This window comes from Bombina bombina, chromosome 2 (genome assembly GCF_027579735.1).
Source record: "Bombina bombina isolate aBomBom1 chromosome 2, aBomBom1.pri, whole genome shotgun sequence".
Lineage (NCBI taxonomy): Eukaryota > Metazoa > Chordata > Amphibia > Anura > Bombinatoridae > Bombina > Bombina bombina.
Window position 1 is genome coordinate 442864455 of NC_069500.1, and position 20082 is coordinate 442884536.

A 20082-nucleotide genomic window follows, 5' to 3' on the forward strand; every position below is an offset into this window, starting at 1 on the left:
GGTGTGAACACATTAGTATCTATATGGCCCACATTAACTATTAGTCTCCTGTTGTGAAAAGCAAATATAAAAGCATGTGACTAAGAGGCTGTCAATAGAGCCTTTGAAACAAGCAGAAATTTAGAGGTTTAAATGTTTTAAAGTGTATTAATATAACAATGTTGGTTGTGGAAAGCTGGGGAATGGGTAGTAAAGGCGTTATATAACTTTTTAAACAATAACAATGTTTGTGTAGACTGTCCCTTTAAGAAAGACAAAACTATCCCATACTAACCTATAGGAATATTAGCTGCCTAGGATATGATAGGAATTTAAGGTAAGTGCCTCACTGTAGAGGCCTCCATTAAAGGCCATTCAATTTACACCACTCGTCCTTCATAATTTCTTTTGTTGTTATTCAAACGTGTTTTTTATTTGCTTTCCTTAGAACATGAGATGTGCAATATATGTGCAAGATAACATATTTTTATTGGTTCATTCTCTAGTGTCAATTCTTTGTACAATAAGTTAGACATAAGAATGAAACATTTTGCAAGAGCAGTAGCCTCTGTGATTGATTTTGAGCAAGATTACAAGTGGAGCGTTAATTTATTGCTCGCCCGTAAATGGCAAATTCGCCCCAAAATTATGGTTATTGTGCCATTTTAAAAATAATAACATGTAGCATTTTTCATTTTATTAAAAATAACTGCAAAGCATTTTTTTGGGCTTAAAGTTGGCGGGTGTGGGGTGTTAGAAAAAAAAAACGGCACTGAAAAGTGCCTTTAAATTGCGGTCTATGGGAACTGTGTGTTCCCTGTAAATTCATATGTATATGCTTATATACAGTACATATATATTTATGTGTTAATATGTGTATAAACACATATAAATATAAATGTATATAAGCAATATATTTCAATATGCTGCCCATCGCTGCACGACTTACCCCCTTTGCTGCACTAGGTGTCTCACAGCATTAGAACGAGGCTCCCATTGGAACCTATGGAAGCGCGTTCTACATTTAGCCACCAATCAGCAAGCGCTACCCAGGTGCTGAACCAAAAATGGGCTTGCTCCTAAGCTTACATTCCTGCTTTTCAAATAAAGAGAACTAATACAAATCGATAATAGGAGTAAATTAGAAAGTTATTTAAAATTGCATGCTCTATCTGAATCATGAAATAAAAAAAATTGGGTTTCATATCCCTTTAAAGTGAATGTAAACTCAACAGTATTGCTTATCACCATATTAGCAATCTCTACAAATTAGGGGGACTTTAATTCATCTTTTTTTTTGTGTACCTGCAAAATCCAAAAATATACCTTTTTATCTAATTTTCTGACACGCGATTCCTCCGCCCGCCATGTTGTCTCTCTTTTTGCCAATAATTGACAACAGCGATTGCCAATCCGGTTTTCCACCCTGTGGTGTTCAACCCTTTTTATGCAACGTCATGCGCTTCTTCTGCACATGCGTTAGCATATAATACCCAGCTTCAGAAGGGATGCGCGTCCACGAGACGCTCATGCTCTATTAGACTCATATACAAATTCTGGCTAAGAACGTATTTTGGTTAGTAAACGCATGCGCAGATAAAGTACCAAGGTTTTTAAGGCATGCGCATAGTAAGGGCTCCACGGGTGCGCGCTTTAGAGATACGTATAGAGCGGGTGGGACTGCTCTATACGTCACACTCTGAAAAACACAGAAGTGCCGGATGGGAGGAGTTCGACCTGAAAATGGAGCGAAGTTAGTATTTAAAATAAATTAAAAATGATTTATATTTTTAAAAATGCAAGGTTCTACATTTTGGAAGTAAAAATAAGCAGGCTACGTATTTTTTAAATGGGACAAGACTTAGCCAAACACAGGAGGAAAGGGATTTGGGAGTAGTAATAGATAACAAGCTAAAGATGGGTGCACAATGCAGGGCAGCGGCTTCAAAGGCTAATAAGATACTAGCATGTATTAAAAGAGGCATTGATTCAAGGGAGGAAAGCTTAATTCTGTCATTATATAAAGCCCTGGTAAGACCTCACCTTGAGTTTGGAGTGCAGTTCTGGGGACCGATTGCTAAAAAAGATATTGCAGAACTAGAAAAAGTTCAGAGAAGGGCCACAAAGCTAATAAGGGGATTGGAGAAATTAACCTATGAGGAGAGGCTAGCCAAACTGGGTCTGTTTTCTTTAGAAAAAAGGCGCTTGAGAGGTGACATGATTACTTTATATAAATATATTCAAGGCCCATATACAGAGATGGCAGAAGCTCTGTTTATTCCAAGAAAATTGTTTCTGACAAGAGGTCATAATTTAAGGTTGGAGGAAAGGAGATTTAATCTCCTGCAACGGAAACGTTTTTTCACTGTAAGAGCAATAAAATTGTGGAACTCATTACCAAAGGAGGTAGTGAATGCCAATACCATAGATACATTTAAAAATAGTCTGGATACATTTCTGTATATAAACAAAATTCATGGATATGATTGCTAGTATTAAATGGGTCACATTTTAATGGGGTTATTTAAGCTTAACTGGAGCTTTTTGTAAGTATTTTAGATTTGGATAGGTTGAACTCGGTGGACTTCAGTCTTTTTTCAACCTTATCTACTATGTTACTATGTTTAAAAAAAAGGTTTGGCGGTTTGAATAAGGATGTGTAATAGAAGTATTAGGAGCCTTGAGTAATTGTAAAATTTACATTCACTTTAAATCAGATTTGTAGTCTCTGATGTATAGTGGGATGCATTAGCCAGAACTGGAAGCATATGAAAACCATAAGAACAGTGCTATTGAAAATTAAAATTAACTAGTAGGTTATCTAACTAAGTCATGTTGATCCAAGGGGGTATAACAAATTTTTGTAGCAGAAGTTTTATATCTCTTAAGACAAATCCTTCCGCATTCTAAGTGTGTTTAATTCACTGATATTGAACAGCGGTACTAACTCAATATGGTATAGCTTTAGATTCCTTCCAAAGTAGGTGTATGCAAACGTCTTCCATTTTATTATAAGTGGTATCGGTGTGCTAGGTTTGAATCTCTTAGTCAAGTAGAAATTAACGTGTGTTATATAAAGCTTTTCTATTTTGTCTTCCCCACAGCTCCGGCCGCTAGCCCCAGAGGAGAAACCCATAACAGCTTAAGATTATATATAATAAGGATACTGTGTTAACAGAAACAACACCTGTCTTACAATCCGTGCATAAAATGTAATTCCGAGGGCCCCCACAAAACCCCCCCAGAACAAGAGTACACATATAAAGTCCATTACAGTTGTCGTGGTCAACATTACATCAACAGAAAATCTACAGGGCATGCATTATGATAAATAAAGTATATGGGAACTAGTGCTTCAATATTTTAACAGAAAGTGCAGAGTTATATGGGAATATGTGATTCAGAGGTAACGCAAGTTATAGATGTCTAGTCTATTTCTGCTATGTATAAATTCCGTTTACAGTATGTCCCCTATACTAGAACTCTTAGACTTGAGAAATATTAACAATGACTTATAATAAAGAGTAGCAAAAAGAACAGGACCCCACAGGGTATATCTAGAATATTCTATGGAAACAAGTTGTCTAAATTATAACCTCTGGGTCTGAAGGAGTATAAATGAAAATTTTTCCTCACTTTCTGCGATGAGAATTTTTTTGTGAAACATTTTCTGCAGGTCATTTTGAAATAACATTCAATTTAAATTTGGTTATTTTTTTAAAAATGTTTCTTGAATAAATTTGTTTCATTTTCTCTTGCTCTAGCATCATAAGGTAGAAATAAAAAGGTGCATTGCTCACAAGAACATCTTACATTCAGAAGTCACAGCTTTGCAGACTGGGAATGGCTAGGTGTGGGGTTCAAAATCCCAGAGAGCCAGTCACCTATCGCTTTGCAGCAGTGCTCCACATTTAACTGTTCTCTTTAAACAGCACTTTACTCTGGATGCACTGTGTTAATAAAACCCTACACAGTGCAGCCAGAGCAAAGCTCTGTTTGAAGAGAACTGTCTAATGTGGAGCAGTGCTGCAAAGTGTAAATGCTAACAGTTCTTGCATGTCAGAAATGCTGCATTTTCTGTGATGACATCTTAGATCACAGCATGTTCTGCCTTGGGGGAAGTGGTTAGCATAAAAAACAACGAACATAGTATTAAGAAATACCTTTAAATCACTCATTTAGTTTTCTATAAAACATACAGATTAAGGTTGGTTGTAAAAAGGTCCTCCACTCCAATACTTTACTTGTTTATAGAGCTCAGTCCCGGAGTACAAATGGGGATCAGTATGTGGTTTCGAGTGGGCACAGAGTGTTAGGGCTTTAGTTAAAGTGGGACCTGCCCAATAGTCACTAAAGTCCAGCTGTATGGATAGGATGCTTTGGGTGATTTTAGCAGGCATAGCGTGGGTCCCCAATCCCAGCGACAACCCGAGAGTCCCCCCACCCAAGCTCCCGTAGAGGCACGGCCACCGGCAAGATCCATCACGCCTGTATTGAATTTTGTGATGCAACGGTGTAAGTTGTGGAAGATGAGGCAGCGATAGGTGCGCCCTCTCTGATATTGTATTTATCTGTGTCCGCGGTGCTGGTAAGGTGAGTGCAGAGAGGGAAATTTCTCTTCTGGAGCTCTGAAGTAAGCAATTGCCCTTGCTTTGTAAGTGTTAGAATTTCCTGTTGTTGAGGCCTTTGTTGGGATCGGATTATTGCGGGAGCACATGTGGTTGTAGGCGCGTCTGCCTTAGCATGGTTAACTAGCGTTCCCGTAGGAGAAGCCAACATTAGAGATGTATCTAGCCATCGCATCAGAAAGTCCTGCGGAGCTCTCTCCAATAGACTTAGTAGTCGAGCTTCATGGTTATCCATGCTTATTGTGGAATGGTGTGCTCTGCAGTAATTATCTTCTCCTTTTCTGCTAATGAGTGCTAATGTTGTCTATGTTGTTTAATCAGTATAGTCAGAGTCAACATTATTATTCTTTTTTGATAAGTTCTGGCAAAGAACCTTGTGTTACCGAGGTGGGTAGCGCTGCCTACTGTGAGTCGCCGCCCTAGGTCTTAAACGTCCGATTCTTTACTTCAGCTTCAAAAATACAGAGGATAATATGATATTTAGTATGCTATAAACTAGCACAGACGTAGGGATGATTGAAATTGGGTATATGCTGTTTGATGGCTCCAATATCGGCGGATTTCACAGAGTATCAGCCAGAGCTCTAGAAAAGTGCGACCATCTCAGATCTCTGTACGGACACGCCCCTCTTTCATTGTCTTTTTAATGGATAGTAATACATTTTTATTTATAACCTTTGCCTCATTTGAGTGTGGCCAGTTTTTGTTTGTTATTCTTTATAACCTCTAAGTCTATCCATTTTTGATGTTGCAGAATATAGTTAAAACAGCTATATATTGAATGACAATATCTAATGGTATTGTTTGCAAGAAGGCTTTTAATGTATCTTTCAGAACTGAATTAAAATACTGTAGCTATGTTGTGTGTTCCCTATTTCCAGATACGCAAATATTGTCATTGCAACATTTTTGTAGGCAAGTTTTCACTCAAGATTTATCTTTTTGCCACAATGAGCTCAAAACTGGAGTACTTTCAAATGAGGAGCCAGTTACTAGTGGTATTTCTCAAGGGTCAGTTCTTGGGCCAGTTTTGTTTAACATTGATATTGATAGTGAAACCAGGGGAAGGTGTGCTTGTTTGCTGATGTAACAGAGTTGATGTCCAAATGGCTGGATCAAATGAGCAGTTATATTAAAAACTGGATGTAAAGGCAAATAAATGGGATCTAAAATTTAATATTATTAAGTACAAAAGTATGCATTTAGTGTACAAAAACCCAAAGGCCAATTATAGTCTCAATGGTACATTACAAGCTGTAACTAAAGAGGAATAGGACTTGGGAATTATTATTTCAGATGATTTCAAATTTGGTAAACAATGCAACAGTGCAGCAGAAATAGCAAGATTTGTATGCTCGTTTTTATCTCTAGTTAGCACTCATTTTGAATATTGTGTATAGTACTGTCGACCATATCTCTAGAAGGATATAAATAAACTACAAACTGTCTAAAGGAATGCTACTAAAATGATTGCATGGTCTAAAATATAAAACATACAAAGAAAAACTCTGATCTAAACCTGTATAAAAAGGTGATTTGATAGAAACCTTCAAATATTTGAAATATTTAATAAATTGGAGGCTGAAAGCATTTACCACAAAAAGAGGATACCAAAACAAGGGATCATAATCCTACATATAAGGTTATACTAAGAAATAACACAAAAGAAAAAGGTGCAGGCACTTACAGCAAGAGTGTGCTTATTAACTTTCCTGTTAGAGAGAACAGTGCTATTTAGGTTTGGGCTATAGAGTTATCCCAAGAGCCATGCCATAATTTATTTAATTTCATTCACTTTATCCTCTCTAAGAAATCTGCAGCTGGGAGTTACAATTATGTATGTGCCTGCACCTTTTTTCCTTTTTAATTAACTTTCCTATAGAGAGGAAAGTGGTAATTAGGCCTGGGCTATAGAGGTACCCCAAGCACAATTTCATAATTTATTTCATTTTATCTTAGGAAATAATTACGTTTACATAGGACCAGTAATATGGGTAGACTTGATGGGCCTTTTGAGTCTTATCTACTGTTGAATTCTATGTGTAATAATATTTTTTATCCTCTTTTTTTACAGAAGCCAACCAACGGATGGGCGTAATAGGAGCTAGTGCATTAGTAGCTTTCCTGCTTATTCTGCTGTTATCTTTACTGTGCTGCTGTTGTGTGTGCCGCAAAAAAGAGCAATCAGAGTAAGTGTTATTTACCAATACCCAAAAGCCTTAAAGGGACACTGAACCCAATTTTTTTCTTTAGTGATTCAGATAGAGCATTACATTTTAAGCAACTTTCTAATTTACTTCTATTATCAAATTTCTTTATTCTCTTGGTATCTTTATTTGAAATGAAAGAATGTAAGTTTAGATGCTGCTCCATTTTTGGTGAACAACCTGGGTTGTCCTTGCTGATTGGTGGATAAATTCATCCACCAATAAAAAAGTGCTGTCAAGAGGTCTGAACCAAGAAAAAAGCTTAGATGCCTTCCTTTTCAAATAATGATAGCAATAGAACGAAGAAAAATTGATAATAGGAGTAAATTAGAAAGTTGCTTAAAATTGCATGCTCTATCTGAATCACGAAAGAAAAAATGTGGGTTCCGTGTCCCTTTAAATAAATATATTTAAAAGAAATAAATATATATATATATATATATATATATATAGATATATATATAGATATATATATATAGATATATATAGATATAGATATATATACATACACACATAAAGGAAACCAGTGCACTATTTATGTAGTGGAAGTACATTTTTATCATTAAATTGTGTAATGATGTTTGAGAATATTACCCCTATAGAACTTGACAGATTTATTAAAGTACAAAGCTGTGGCAATGCCTATGTTAGACTGAACAAAACAAACCATTCCACCTATGTCCAGTGTAATGTAATCAACTATTGGAGGACTAATGTGAACACAGTTAAAAGCTGACTGACTCACACAACAAAAGGACACAATATTACATCTGGGGGTACTCCAGCAAATTGTCCACTAAATTATAGGCATCTCTGATCAGTAACTAATGTGGGAGCTGACTGGTAAACATCTTTTTATACCGATTAAGTACAGTAAGTAATCCAGAACAACCTTGAATTCTTAGTGGCTATGTGTCCTCAAAGAGCCAATTACTGTGTTCTTGTTTTTCCGAGATGGTTTCATGTGTTGTCCCAGGATTCGGAACTAATCAAAGGAACAGATGAATGTTTCAGTTGTGTCGTGTATAGTGAAATATTGCCTAATCCAATTGAAACAGAAATATCAGATAAAGTTTGGCAATGAATACTTATGCAAATATGTAGAACACAGTACACTACAGGGAGTGCATAATTATTAAGCAAGTTGTATTTTTGAGGATTAATTTTATTATTGAACAACAATCATGTTCTCAATGAACCCAAAAAACTCATTAATATCAAAGCTGAATAGTTTTGGAAGTAGTTTTTTGTTTGTTTTTAGTTATATCTATTTTAGGGGGATATCTGTGTGTGCAGGTGACTATTACTGTGCATAATTATTAGGCAACTTAACAAAAAACAAATATATACCCATTTCAATTATTTATTTTTACCAGTGAAACCAATATAACATCTCAACATTCACAAATATACATTTCTGACATTCAAAAACAAAACAAAAACAAATCAGTGACCAATATAGCCACCTTTCTTTGCAAGGACACTCAAAAGCCTGCCATCCATGGATTCTGTCAGTGTTTTGATCTGTTCACCATCAACATTGCGTGCAGCAGCAACCACAGCCTCCCAGACACTGTTCAGAGAGGTGTACTGTTTTCACTCCTTGTAAATCTCACATTTGATGATGGACCACAGGTTCTAAATGGGGTTCAGATCAGGTGAACAAGGAGGCCATGTCATTAGATTTTCTTCTTTTATACCCTTTCTTGCCAGCCACGCTGTGGAGTACTTGGACGCGTGTGATGGAGCATTGTCCTGCATGAAAATCATGTTTTTCTTGAAGGATGCAGACTTCTTCCTGTACCACTGCTTGAAGAAGTTGTCTTCCAGAAACTGGCAGTAGGACTGGGAGTTGAGCTTGACTCCATCCTCAACCCGAAAAGGCCCCACAAGCTCATCTTTGATGATACCAGCCCAAACCAGTACTCCACCTCCACCTTGCTGGCGTCTGAGTTGGACTGGAGCTCTCTGCCCTTTACCAATCCAGCCACGGGCCCATCCATCTGACCCATCAAGACTCACTCTCATTTCATCAGTCCATAAAACCTTAGAAAAATCAGTCTTGAGATATTTCTTGGTCCAGGCTTGACGTTTCAGCTTGTGTGTCTTGTTCAGTGGTGGTCATCTTTCAGCCTTTCTTACCTTGGCCATGTCTCTGAGTATTGCACACCTTGTGCTTTTGGGCACTCCAATGATGTTGCAGCTCTGAAATATGACCAAACTGGTGGCAAGTGGCATCTTGGCAGCTGCACGCTTGACTTTTCTCAGTTCATGGGCAGTTATTTTGCGCCTTGGTTTTTCCACACGCTTCTTGCGACCCTGTTGACTATTTTGAATGAAACGCTTGATTGTTCGATGATCACGCTTCAGAAGCTTTGCAATTTTAAGAGTGCTGCATCCCTCTGCAAGATATCTCACTATTTTTGACTTTTCTGAGCCTGTCAAGTCCTTCTTTTGACCCATTTTGCCAAAGGGAAGGAAGTTGCCTAATAATTATGCACACCTGATATAGGGTGTTGATGTCATTAGACCACACCCCTTCTCATTACAGAGATGCACATCACCTAATATGCTTAATTGGTAGTAGGCTTTCGAGCCTATACAGCTTGGAGTAAGACAACATGCATAAAGAGGATGATGTGGTCAAAATACTCATTTGCCTAATAATTCTGCACTCCCTGTATACAACAACTAACAACTTTCTAACATGAAAATGATGCACATGCAAATTCAGCATCCACACTAACTACAGTGGCAATAAAAAGTTAGCCCTTTAGAAATGACTGCATTTATGTATAAATTTGTCTTAAAATCTGGTTTGGTGTTCATTTAAGTTACAGAATCTGTTTTAACTAATAACACGCACATTATTTTTTTGTTCTTGTACATATTGCATATATCATTAAAATATTCACAGTATAGGTTGAAAAAGTATGTGAAACCCTAGACTAATGACTTCAACAAAAGCTAATTCGATTTGAAAAATGCTTAATCTGGTATTCAATTGTTGAAACGAGATTGGAGGTGTGGGTTAGAGCTACTTTGATTTATAAAAAGCACTGAAACATTTTGTGTTTGCTATACACAAAATGCATCTATTGATGTGAACCATGCCTCGCAAAAAAGAGCTGTCAGAAAACATGCAATCAAGAATTGTTGTGTTGCATAAAGCTGGAAAGAGTTTCAAAGTTATCTCAAAGGGCTTAGATATTCATCTGTCCACTGTTAGATGAATTGTCTATAAATGGAGATGATTTAGTACTTTGGCTACTCTCCCTAGAAGTAGCCATCTAGCCAAGATGACTCAAAGTGCACACTGCACATTTCTCAATGAGGTATAAAAGAATTCTAGAGTGATAGCTAAAAACTTGAAGAAATCCATGGCAGGACACCCACATAAAATGCCAATTCTTCCCCAAAAAAACATGCACACCTGAAGTTTGGCAAAAATCACCTTGACACTCCACAATGTTACTGGGAAAATGTTTTCTGGACTGATGAAACTAAGCTTGAGTTGTTTGGGAAGACTAATCAGCACTAAGTATGACGTAAAAAGGGGACCGCATACCAACATTAAAACATCATACCAAACTGTTAAGTACAGTGGAGGAAGCATCATGATTTGGGGCTGCTTTGCTGCGTCGGAGCCTGGACCATTTGCCATCATTGAGAGAAAAATTAATTTCCAATTTTATCAAGATATCCTACAGGATAATCAGGGTGGCTATACACTGTCTGAAGCTCAGTAGAGGTTAAGCGATGCAGCAGGACAATGATGAAGATCAGATTACATTTTATGACCAATTCATGCAGAATACAAACTAATTCCAAAGGCTTCATATACTTTTTCTTGCCACTGTATGTCTAGGTTAGCAGAAATGGCAGACTTCCTAACTTCAACAACATCACACATTTTTGTATTCAGTAAAATAATTTTATTTTTTTTAAATTATGGAGGATTTTTTCATGACCTACCAATTCTTTAAAAAAGTTGAAATATGCAAGGCTAATAAAAATAAAGAATACAGCTGTATTAATGTATGCAATTATAAATAATTTAGCTTCTAATCTGAAATAGTGACTCTTTATGTCATATACCTATTCCTTTACCTCGGTTAATATCAATGTGTTTTTTAGTGATCATAATACTAAAAACTATTTTTTTGTTTAAATCCCTGAAGCTCAAAATCTTTACTTCCCAAAACAGCATAGAATTGTTAACCTCAAAATTAATCTTCCAATTCAGTAAAACAAAAAACAAATGTGAAGGATTTAAGACAAACAAATTGTGATTTCACAGGTTTAGCGATTACGTCACAAGTTGAAGGGCCTATATGTTGATTAATCCCTTTTAATAGTGTGCAGAGATGCTAACAGGTAATGTGTGCAATTAACCTGCTGTGCTCAAAACCATAGAGATGTGTGTATATGTCTCTCTAAGACACATATGATAATTTTTTGTAAAAGTGATTGTTATAAATTTGTTAAGTTTAATTGATCAAGCAGGAAGCATTTGTATCTGGTGACATTGCTTTCTAATGTCATTGAGTATGGTGCGGGTAATTTCAGTGTGTTTTGCACTTTTTGGGTTACAATCATTTGTAAAGTGTTGTCAGAGGTTTATTAAGTGCTTTTAGCAGGTTAATTACTTATGTGAAACATGGCCAGTTAACATGTCGTTCAGTATCAATAATCTAGGTTGTGATCAGAAAAACAGGACTGGCACATGTTAAGTATAGAATTATTTTTCACCAAACTAAATCTATGTTTAATGTTAACAACTCAGCAAGTATGAAATCTCTTCTAAAAATACCTAAAACTTAGATTCCAATCTGTCTCAATGCGCTGAAACTTATTGAATGGTTTATCATGGGGTTTTCGACTTTAAATCCATTCCAATCCATTTGTCAGCCCCACAATAACTTATTTATCTAATGGTTTTCAAACACATTTGGCACACAAAAACACCTCTAGACCTTGCATGGGTACAATTGTTTAAATACTAAATTATACTGGCACTGTGTAATTTAGTATTGTCTAAAGTTCAGGCTAATATGCATACTTAGCACTAGGCAGTAGGGTGACGATAACTGCAAAAATAGTAGGCAAATTAGTAAAATATAGCAGCAAATATTTTTCAGCCCATGCAGGACTTTGTCAGTGTATAGCCTGTCAGAACAAATAGACAATAGTATTCCACTCAATTAGTAAACTTATTTTATTACGTTTTGTTACTTTTTATTTTTTGCTCTTTTTTTTTTGGCCAAGTTGAAGTTACTTTTAAACTATAAAACATGTACAAAACAACACTCAAAATGATTCATTATACATCATTAATTTAATACGATTGTTTAAATGGAAAAAATGAATTCAAACATATTACAGATCACCATTATTACGTTTTCTATCACATTTAACAAATCATTTGGCAGCTATCTTTTAATTTCATGAAGATCTCTTAAAAACTTGAAGAGAATATATATATAAATCATGTGATGCCTGTTTCTTAAAGTTTTTTCATGTGTTTACTTATCCTAAAAGGAATAAAAATCCAAAATATAGCAACACGTCTTTTGTGTTATTTATGTATTAAATAAATGCATTAATTAAATAATGTATTTATTTATTTTCAAATTGATATGGAATCTTAGCTGACTTATTCAAAGTATTTTTACAGAAATTAACAAAAAGCTTAGAATCTCTGCCCATGTAATTAAAGGGACACTGAACCCAATTTTTTTCTTTTGTGATTCAGATAGAACATGCTATTTTAAGCAACTTTCTAATTTACTCCTATTATCAAATTTTCTTCATTCTCTTGGTATCTTTATTTGAAATGCAAGAATGTAAGTTTAGATGCCGGCCCATTTTTGGTGAACACACTGTGTTGTTCTTGCTGATTGGTGGATAAATTCACCCACCAATAAACAAGTGCTTTCCATGGTCCTGAACAAAAAAAAAATAACTTAGATGCCTTCTTTTTCAAATAAAGAAAGCAAGAGAACAAAGAAAAATTGATAATAGGAGTAAATTAGAAAGTTGCTTAAATTTGCATTCTCTACCTGAATCATGAAAGAAAAAAATTTGGGTTCAGTGTCCCTTTAAGTCATACAACTTTTAAACTGGTTAGGTTTATTCATATCAATCTTAAAGTGATGGTAAAGTCCAAATTAAACTTTCATGATTCAGATAGGGCGTGCCATTTTAAACAACTTTCTAATTTACTTTTATCATCAATTTAGCTTTGTTCTCTTGGTATTCTTAGTAAAAAGCTAAACCTAGGTAGGCTCATATGCTAATTTCTAAGCCCTTGAAGGCCGCCTCTTATCTGAGTTTTTCACTGCTAGAGGGCGTTAGTTCATGTATTTCATATTAATATCATAGTGCTCATGCACGTGGAGTTATTTAAGAGTCAGTGCTAATTGCCTGAAATGCAAGTCTGTCAAAAGATCTGAGATAAGGAGGCAGTTAGCAGAAGCTTAGATACAGGGTAATTACAGAGGTAAAAAGTATATTTCTGTAACAGTGTTGGGTGATGGTAAATAAAGGGAGTATCTACCTTTTAAAACTTTACTATACCTTTAATGTTCATTTTCAGGGCTCCATTTATCAAGCTGCAGGTGCAGCTTTGGATCACCTTTGGTGCTGCAGCCAACAGTCCATCAGGAGTTTATTAAATAGGGCCCTTAAAGTCTAATGTTGAAAATAAAATGTATAGGTTTTAACCCCTACAGCCAAATGGAGTTCGATAATATGTCATGCAGTACATAGCTAATCTTACTGCACAACATAGATCTACGTTCATAATGCTGGAAGCCCAAGCAGTCGACCCGAGACTTACAGTTTGTGGGTTTCCAGCATCTGTCTTCATATGGTAATGGAGCACAATCAGTACTTTGTTACAATATGAAGACAGATTTCCAGATAGTTAGAGACAGTGACACTGTCAGTAATGATCATCAGTTGGTGCCAACAGGATGTGTGAGAGGCGGGCTTGCGGCCCAGTGACAGAGGGAAGGAATGAGCGGGACCCTACGCTGCTGAAAATAAATTGTGAAGGGAGAGGGAGTGATGGGATGCTACACAACAAAAAAAAATATTGTCGGCAGGGTGGATACCTACACTACAGAACACATTTTAATAAATAGAATTGAAAAAAAAACAAAAAACAAACAAACTGGGTACTGGTAGACAGCTGTCATTACCTAAGATGTCTGCCGTTATTGGGTGGTGGGTTAAAGAGTTGTTTGGGAGAGATCAGGGAGGTCGGAGGGTTGAGAACTGAGAAGGGATCTCTACATGGAAGAAGAAAAATAAATAATAATACAAATATAATAATAATAATGATAACAATAATAAAATACCTAAACTGCATACTGGCAGTACCTAAGATGATGGTGAGGAGTGTTGGGTGGGAAGCTGTTTGGGATGGTTCGGAGAGGTGTCAGGGGGGAAGGTTATCCCTACATTACAATATTATTACCACCTAACTAATAAACCCCTTCACTGCCGGGAATTTCAGAAGAGTAGTGTGCAGCTGTAATTATAGGCATTCTAGTTACCAAAAAGCAATGGCAAGGCCATGCATGTCCACTATTTCTGTACAAAGAGGATCCAGAGACGCTTTTACAACCATTTGTGTTATGACTGCACAAGCAGTATGTAAATAATTTCATTGAAAAACCTAAAGTTTTGGATTAAGTTAACAATTTTTTTTATGTAACCACATTTGGCAAATATGAAATATACTAAAATAGGCCTAGACCAATACCTTGGGTTTTCTACTTAAAATAAATATAGGTAAATAATAAAAATAAAAAAATGAGGTTCTATTTCTGTTTTAATGGAGTGATAGCAAAAAAAAATACGAAAAAACTCTGTTACTTTTAGCAAGTTTTTTTTCTAAAATTACAGGTACTGAAGGGGTTAACTGTATTCAAGTTAATGGCTTATTCTATTCACAAAGAAGTAATTGCGTGTTCTATATATAAAATAAAACTGTTTAATTTCCTTAGTTAAAATAATGATTTAGCATAGTGTATATATGTGTGTAAAGTCTTATTTTATGTGACATTTTTTGTATGTTTTTTGTCTTGCAACAGGAGGAATCAAGGGCATGTAACAAATAAGAAATCTCCACGTCGTTTCTGTGGTCGATTTAGCCGAATCAGCATGAAGCTGCCTCGGATTCCCTTGCGCAGACAGAAACTGCCAAAAGTTGTGGGTAAGATTTATTTATTATGTTTTGCCAAGATTTCTTTTTAGTGATCCTGCTAAATATGATATTTAAACAGATGACTCAGTTCCACTGAAATATTTTGTTAAGCCACTTGGAAAATGCTTTAGTAGCCCCATGAAAAGAGCTAACAATGGAAAACACGATTTTCAGAACCACTTGTTTTTGCTTCTACACCTATGACCAATATTTTTTAATACATTTATTTGCTTTGTTTATTAAATCCTGAGCTCTTCATATAATTTAAAAGCAAGACTGTAGCCTTTAGTAGATACTAATATGTAAGTACCATAAGCACATTTTGTATTGCAATTAACGACTCAATCTTGAATGTGTTTCAATTTAGCTAAACAAACTTTTTGTTTGTAATATTTTGTTACATCTGCTTGAATTGCAAATTGAACAGCATTTTAAAGATATTGCAGATTTTTTAATGAGAAATGAATGATTTAACAATTCAAAAATACAAAGAAGAGCAATTCACACATAGAAAGGTGACAAGATTGCATTTGGTATATTGTTTATGAGACTGTTACTTTACATTATCAATCTTTTTTTTTTTGGTAACTAGAATGCCTCTAATAGCAGATTGACACCCCCTGCTAGCACCTCGAATGTGCAGGGGGCGGCATTGTGAAAGAATTTCAAGAGAAATTCTTGTGCAATGATATATCAATGTCTGTCTGCATAATGATAAATTTGCCACATAGTCTCATTTCTAATCATGCTTAATTCATTTTTATTCAAAAATTAGAAATAAATATATCAGGACCGGCATTTTTCATAACTTGTTTCTTTACTTTTTTATCAATCAGGAAAGAGGTTTAATGGCGGAGCAATGTTTTTCAAATAAATACAATCTTCTTGTATCATATAATAATTATATTATCATCATGTGTTACATTATAATGCTAATAATAGGGTCCTTTGTATGTGTTCTAACCTTAGGGTCAAAGGTTATAACTCCATCAGAGCCAGCTCAGCCTTTCATCCTTCTAAGGTTGATAAATTGAGCACAATTAAGTTGGATAATAACAGCTATTATTTATTATATGCTGCTGATTGGCTAAGTCCAACGGTGTGCACTAACATAAGTTGAGTTAAAAAAAACTATGTATAAATAATGCAAAAATAATGCTACATAATTAAAGCAAATTTATATAAGATGAACTATTGTTTATTGAAAGTAAAATGTTTGTGTGCAAACGAAAGCCGACTTGTGCTAACTTGACGACTTCAGATATCGCAACCAAGCTAACTTCATTTATATTGTGTTTTTTTGACTAGGTATAAAAACTGCATGTTAATACAATTTAAAGAAGGGTATAAAAGAACAGAATGCTCTTTAAATTGAGGAATAGTATTACATTTGACCATTCTAACCAATTATATATGAACTGATACTAATTTGTAAAGCAAATGAATTCACCAAATGTTTTCACCACACAATTAATATACTCACAACTATAATACATTATTTATCCCGGTTCTCTCAAATAATGTGAAAGAAAAAAAAAAAAAAAAAAAAATTGAATTGGGGAAGTTCAATCCCTACATCAATAATAACAATCACATTTAACAGAGCTTCTGTCTTCTGTCTAAATTCATAATTTATATTACCTTTTTTAATGATGTTTATGCAACATTTTGTATTGGATAATACATGTATTTCGAAATAAATGCTTGCATTAATACAGTACCTCACACTCTGGCAATATGGAAAAATATAAAATTTGCTGCTTATTTACTGCTTCTTGATGATTAAAAATTGGAAGTAATGTTTCCAGTATTAAGGCTACAGATGCATAGTAATTTGCAAGAGTATCTATTTTGTACATCTGCCTTGTACTGTGGATGAAGAGTGGGCTGCACACTGTAACTCCAGGGATTATGAGAGAAAATATGTTGTAAGCCATAGAGGGAGCAGATGGTTGGGAAGAACTTTGAGGTATATGAGTGTGCCAGGTTATTAATTGTTTTGTGTAAAAGAATCAAAACTTTAATATGAGATATGAAAGATATGGCTAGCCAGTTCAGGGACTGAGGATGAAACAGCAAGTGTTAAACCAGAATGTTGAGTCTGGCAAATCTGATGAGGGATTGGAGAATGGAAAGCCATGTAGTGGATCACAGTAATCAAAAAGGAAAATAACAAGATATGGATATATATTAAATATAGCAGTACATGAAACTGAATAACTTTAAAGAAACATTAGACAGTAAATACAACTTGTTTTTCCCTTAATGTGTTTACAATGACTTGTTATACCAGCAGCACAGTATAAAATGTATAAGAAATAGATTATTTGGGTTTATTTTATGTGTGTAATAGCTGGTTTTGTTCTTTGTCATCACAACCCATCAGCATGGGTTGAGATTGCAGGGAAGGCAATTAAGAAATTAAAGAAGGAACAGAAAGTGTCCTAGCCACTTTTCCAATAAGCTCCCCACAAGCTTAATATACAAATTTCACACAAGTTTTAAAGAATGAAAAAGGGCGCTTCCACAGCTGACAAGGAGTAAATATCAAAGTTTTTCTAAACAATTTTAAATAAATCCAAAACACTTCTGACTATAAAGATAATTTCATATTTTATGTATAGAAAAAAGTATAGAAAAAAATATATATTCAAATTTAAAAAACAGTTGCAGTATATCAGCAACAATGTAATAGCAGCGTTTATAGCAACAGTTTTAACAAACCGTAGCAATATATAAACAAAAATGTTATAGGAGCATTTATAGCAATAATGTATCTGTGTTAGTCTAAACCGCACAACTGTCAGTTTATACAGCACTAATTATGCAGCAAAAAATAAACCTTTTATATTCACTAAAAAAGTTCTTTATATTTCAAAAGGTATTAAGCATAAAGAACATATATAGAAAAAAATATATATTCAAATTTTAAAAAGCAGTTGCAGTATATCAACAACAATGTAATAGCAGTCGGCTAGATTACAAGTTTTGCGTTATGAGGGGTGCGGTACTAATTTGTACGTTATTGTCACCGCTCACTTACCTACAGCACTGGTATTACAGGTTTTCATAAACCCGGCGTTAAAAGACAAGAAGTGAGCGTAGAGCAAACTTGTGCTCCATACCACACTCCAATATCAGCGCTGCTTAAGTTAGCGGTGAGCTGGTTGTACGTGCTCGTGCACGATTTCCCCATAGACATCAATGGGGAGAGCCGGCTGAAAAAAAGCCTAACACCTGCCAAAAAGCAGCGTAAAGCTCCGTAACGCAGCCCCATTGATTCCTATGGGGAAACAAAATTTATGTTTACACCTAACATAAACTCTGAGTCTAAACACCCCTAATCTTACACTTATTAACCCCTAATCTGCCGCCCCTGACATCGCCGACACCTACATTATATTTATTAACCCCTAATCTGCTGTTCCGGACATTTTCAACACTATAATAAACATATTAACCCCTAAACCGCCGCACTCCCGCATCTCAAACACTATTTAAATAATATTAACCCCTAATCTGCCGTCCCTGACATTGCCACCTACCTACATTTATTAACCCCTAATCTGTCGCCGCCACTATACTAAAGTTATTAACCCCTAAACCATACACTAACACCTAACCTTACACTACAATTAAATAAATTATATAAATTAAATACAATTAACTAAATTAAATACAAATACCTAAATTACAAAAACAAACAAACACTAAATTACACAAAATAAAAAAAAGATATTCAAACTAATTACACCTAATCTAATAGCCCTATCAAAATAAAGGTAGCCCCCCAAAATAAAAAAACCCTAGCCTAAGCTAAACTACCAATAGCCCTTAAAAGGGCCTTTTGCGGGGCATTGCCCCAAAGAAATCAGCTCTTTTACCTGTAAAAAAAATACAAACAACCCCCCCAACAGTAAAAACCCACCACCCACACAACCAACCCCCCAAATAAAACCCTAACTAAAAAAAACTAAGCTCCCCATTGCCCTGAAAAGGGCATTTGGATGGGCATTGCCCTTAAAAGGGCATTTAGCTCTATTGCTGCCCAAACCCTAACCTAAAAATAAAACCCACCCAATAAACCCTTAAAAATAACCTAACACTAACCCCCTGAAGATCCACTTACAGTTTTGAAGAGCCGACATCCATTCATCTCAACGAAGCGGCAAGAAGTCCTCAATGAAGCCGGGAGAAGTCTTCATCCAAGCCGGGTGAAGTGGTCCTCCAGAAGGGCAGAAGTCTTCATCCAGATGAGATCTTCTATCTTCATCCATCCGGCGCGGAGCGGGTCCATCTTCAAGACACCCAGCGCGGAGCATCCTCTTCTTACGACAACTCCGAACGAATGAAGGTTCCTTTAAGTGACGTCATCCAAGATGGCGTCCCTTAGATTCAGATTGGCTGATAGGATTCTATCAGCCAATCGGAATTAAGGTTGAAAAAATACTATTGGCTGATGCAATCAGCCAATAGGATTGAACTTCAATCCTATTGGCTGATCCAATCAACCAATAGGATTGAGCTTGCATTCTATTGGCTGTTCCAATCAACCAATAGAATGCAAGCTCAATCCTATTGGCTGATTGGATCGGCCAATAGGATTGAAATTCAATCCTAATGGCTGATTGCATCAGCCAATAGGATTTTTTCAACCTTAATTCCGATTGGCTGATAGAATTCTATCAGTCAATCGGAATCTAAGGGACGCCATCTTGGATGACGTCATTTAAAGGAACCTTCATTCGGGAAGAAGACTTCGTTCGGGGAGGATGCTCCGCGCCGGATGTCTTGAAGATGAACCCGCTCCGCATCAGATGGATGAAGATAGAAGATGCCGTCTGGATGAAGACTTCTGCCCGTCTGGAGGACCACTTCTTCCGGCTTGGATGAAGACTTCTCCCAGCTTCGTTGAGGACTTCTTGCCGCTTCGATGAGGACTTCTCCCGGCTTCGTTGAGGATGGATGTCGGATCTTCAAAACTGTAAGTAGATCTTCAGGGGGTTAGTGTTAGGTTTTTTTAAGGGTTTATTGGGTGGGTTTTTTTTATAGG

General features: G+C 35.8%; 1 protein-coding gene across 1 annotated transcript in view; it reads left to right on the forward strand.

Annotated features, from left to right (window-relative positions):
• Positions 1–20082, forward strand: part of SCARF2 (scavenger receptor class F member 2) — a 401315-nt gene that overhangs the window by 296045 nt on the left and 85188 nt on the right. Inside the window, exons 8-9 of the mRNA XM_053702070.1 lie at positions 6682–6796; positions 14917–15038. Of these exons, the coding sequence (XP_053558045.1) occupies positions 6682–6796; positions 14917–15038 (237 nt within the window). The remainder of the gene's footprint in view (positions 1–6681; positions 6797–14916; positions 15039–20082) is intronic.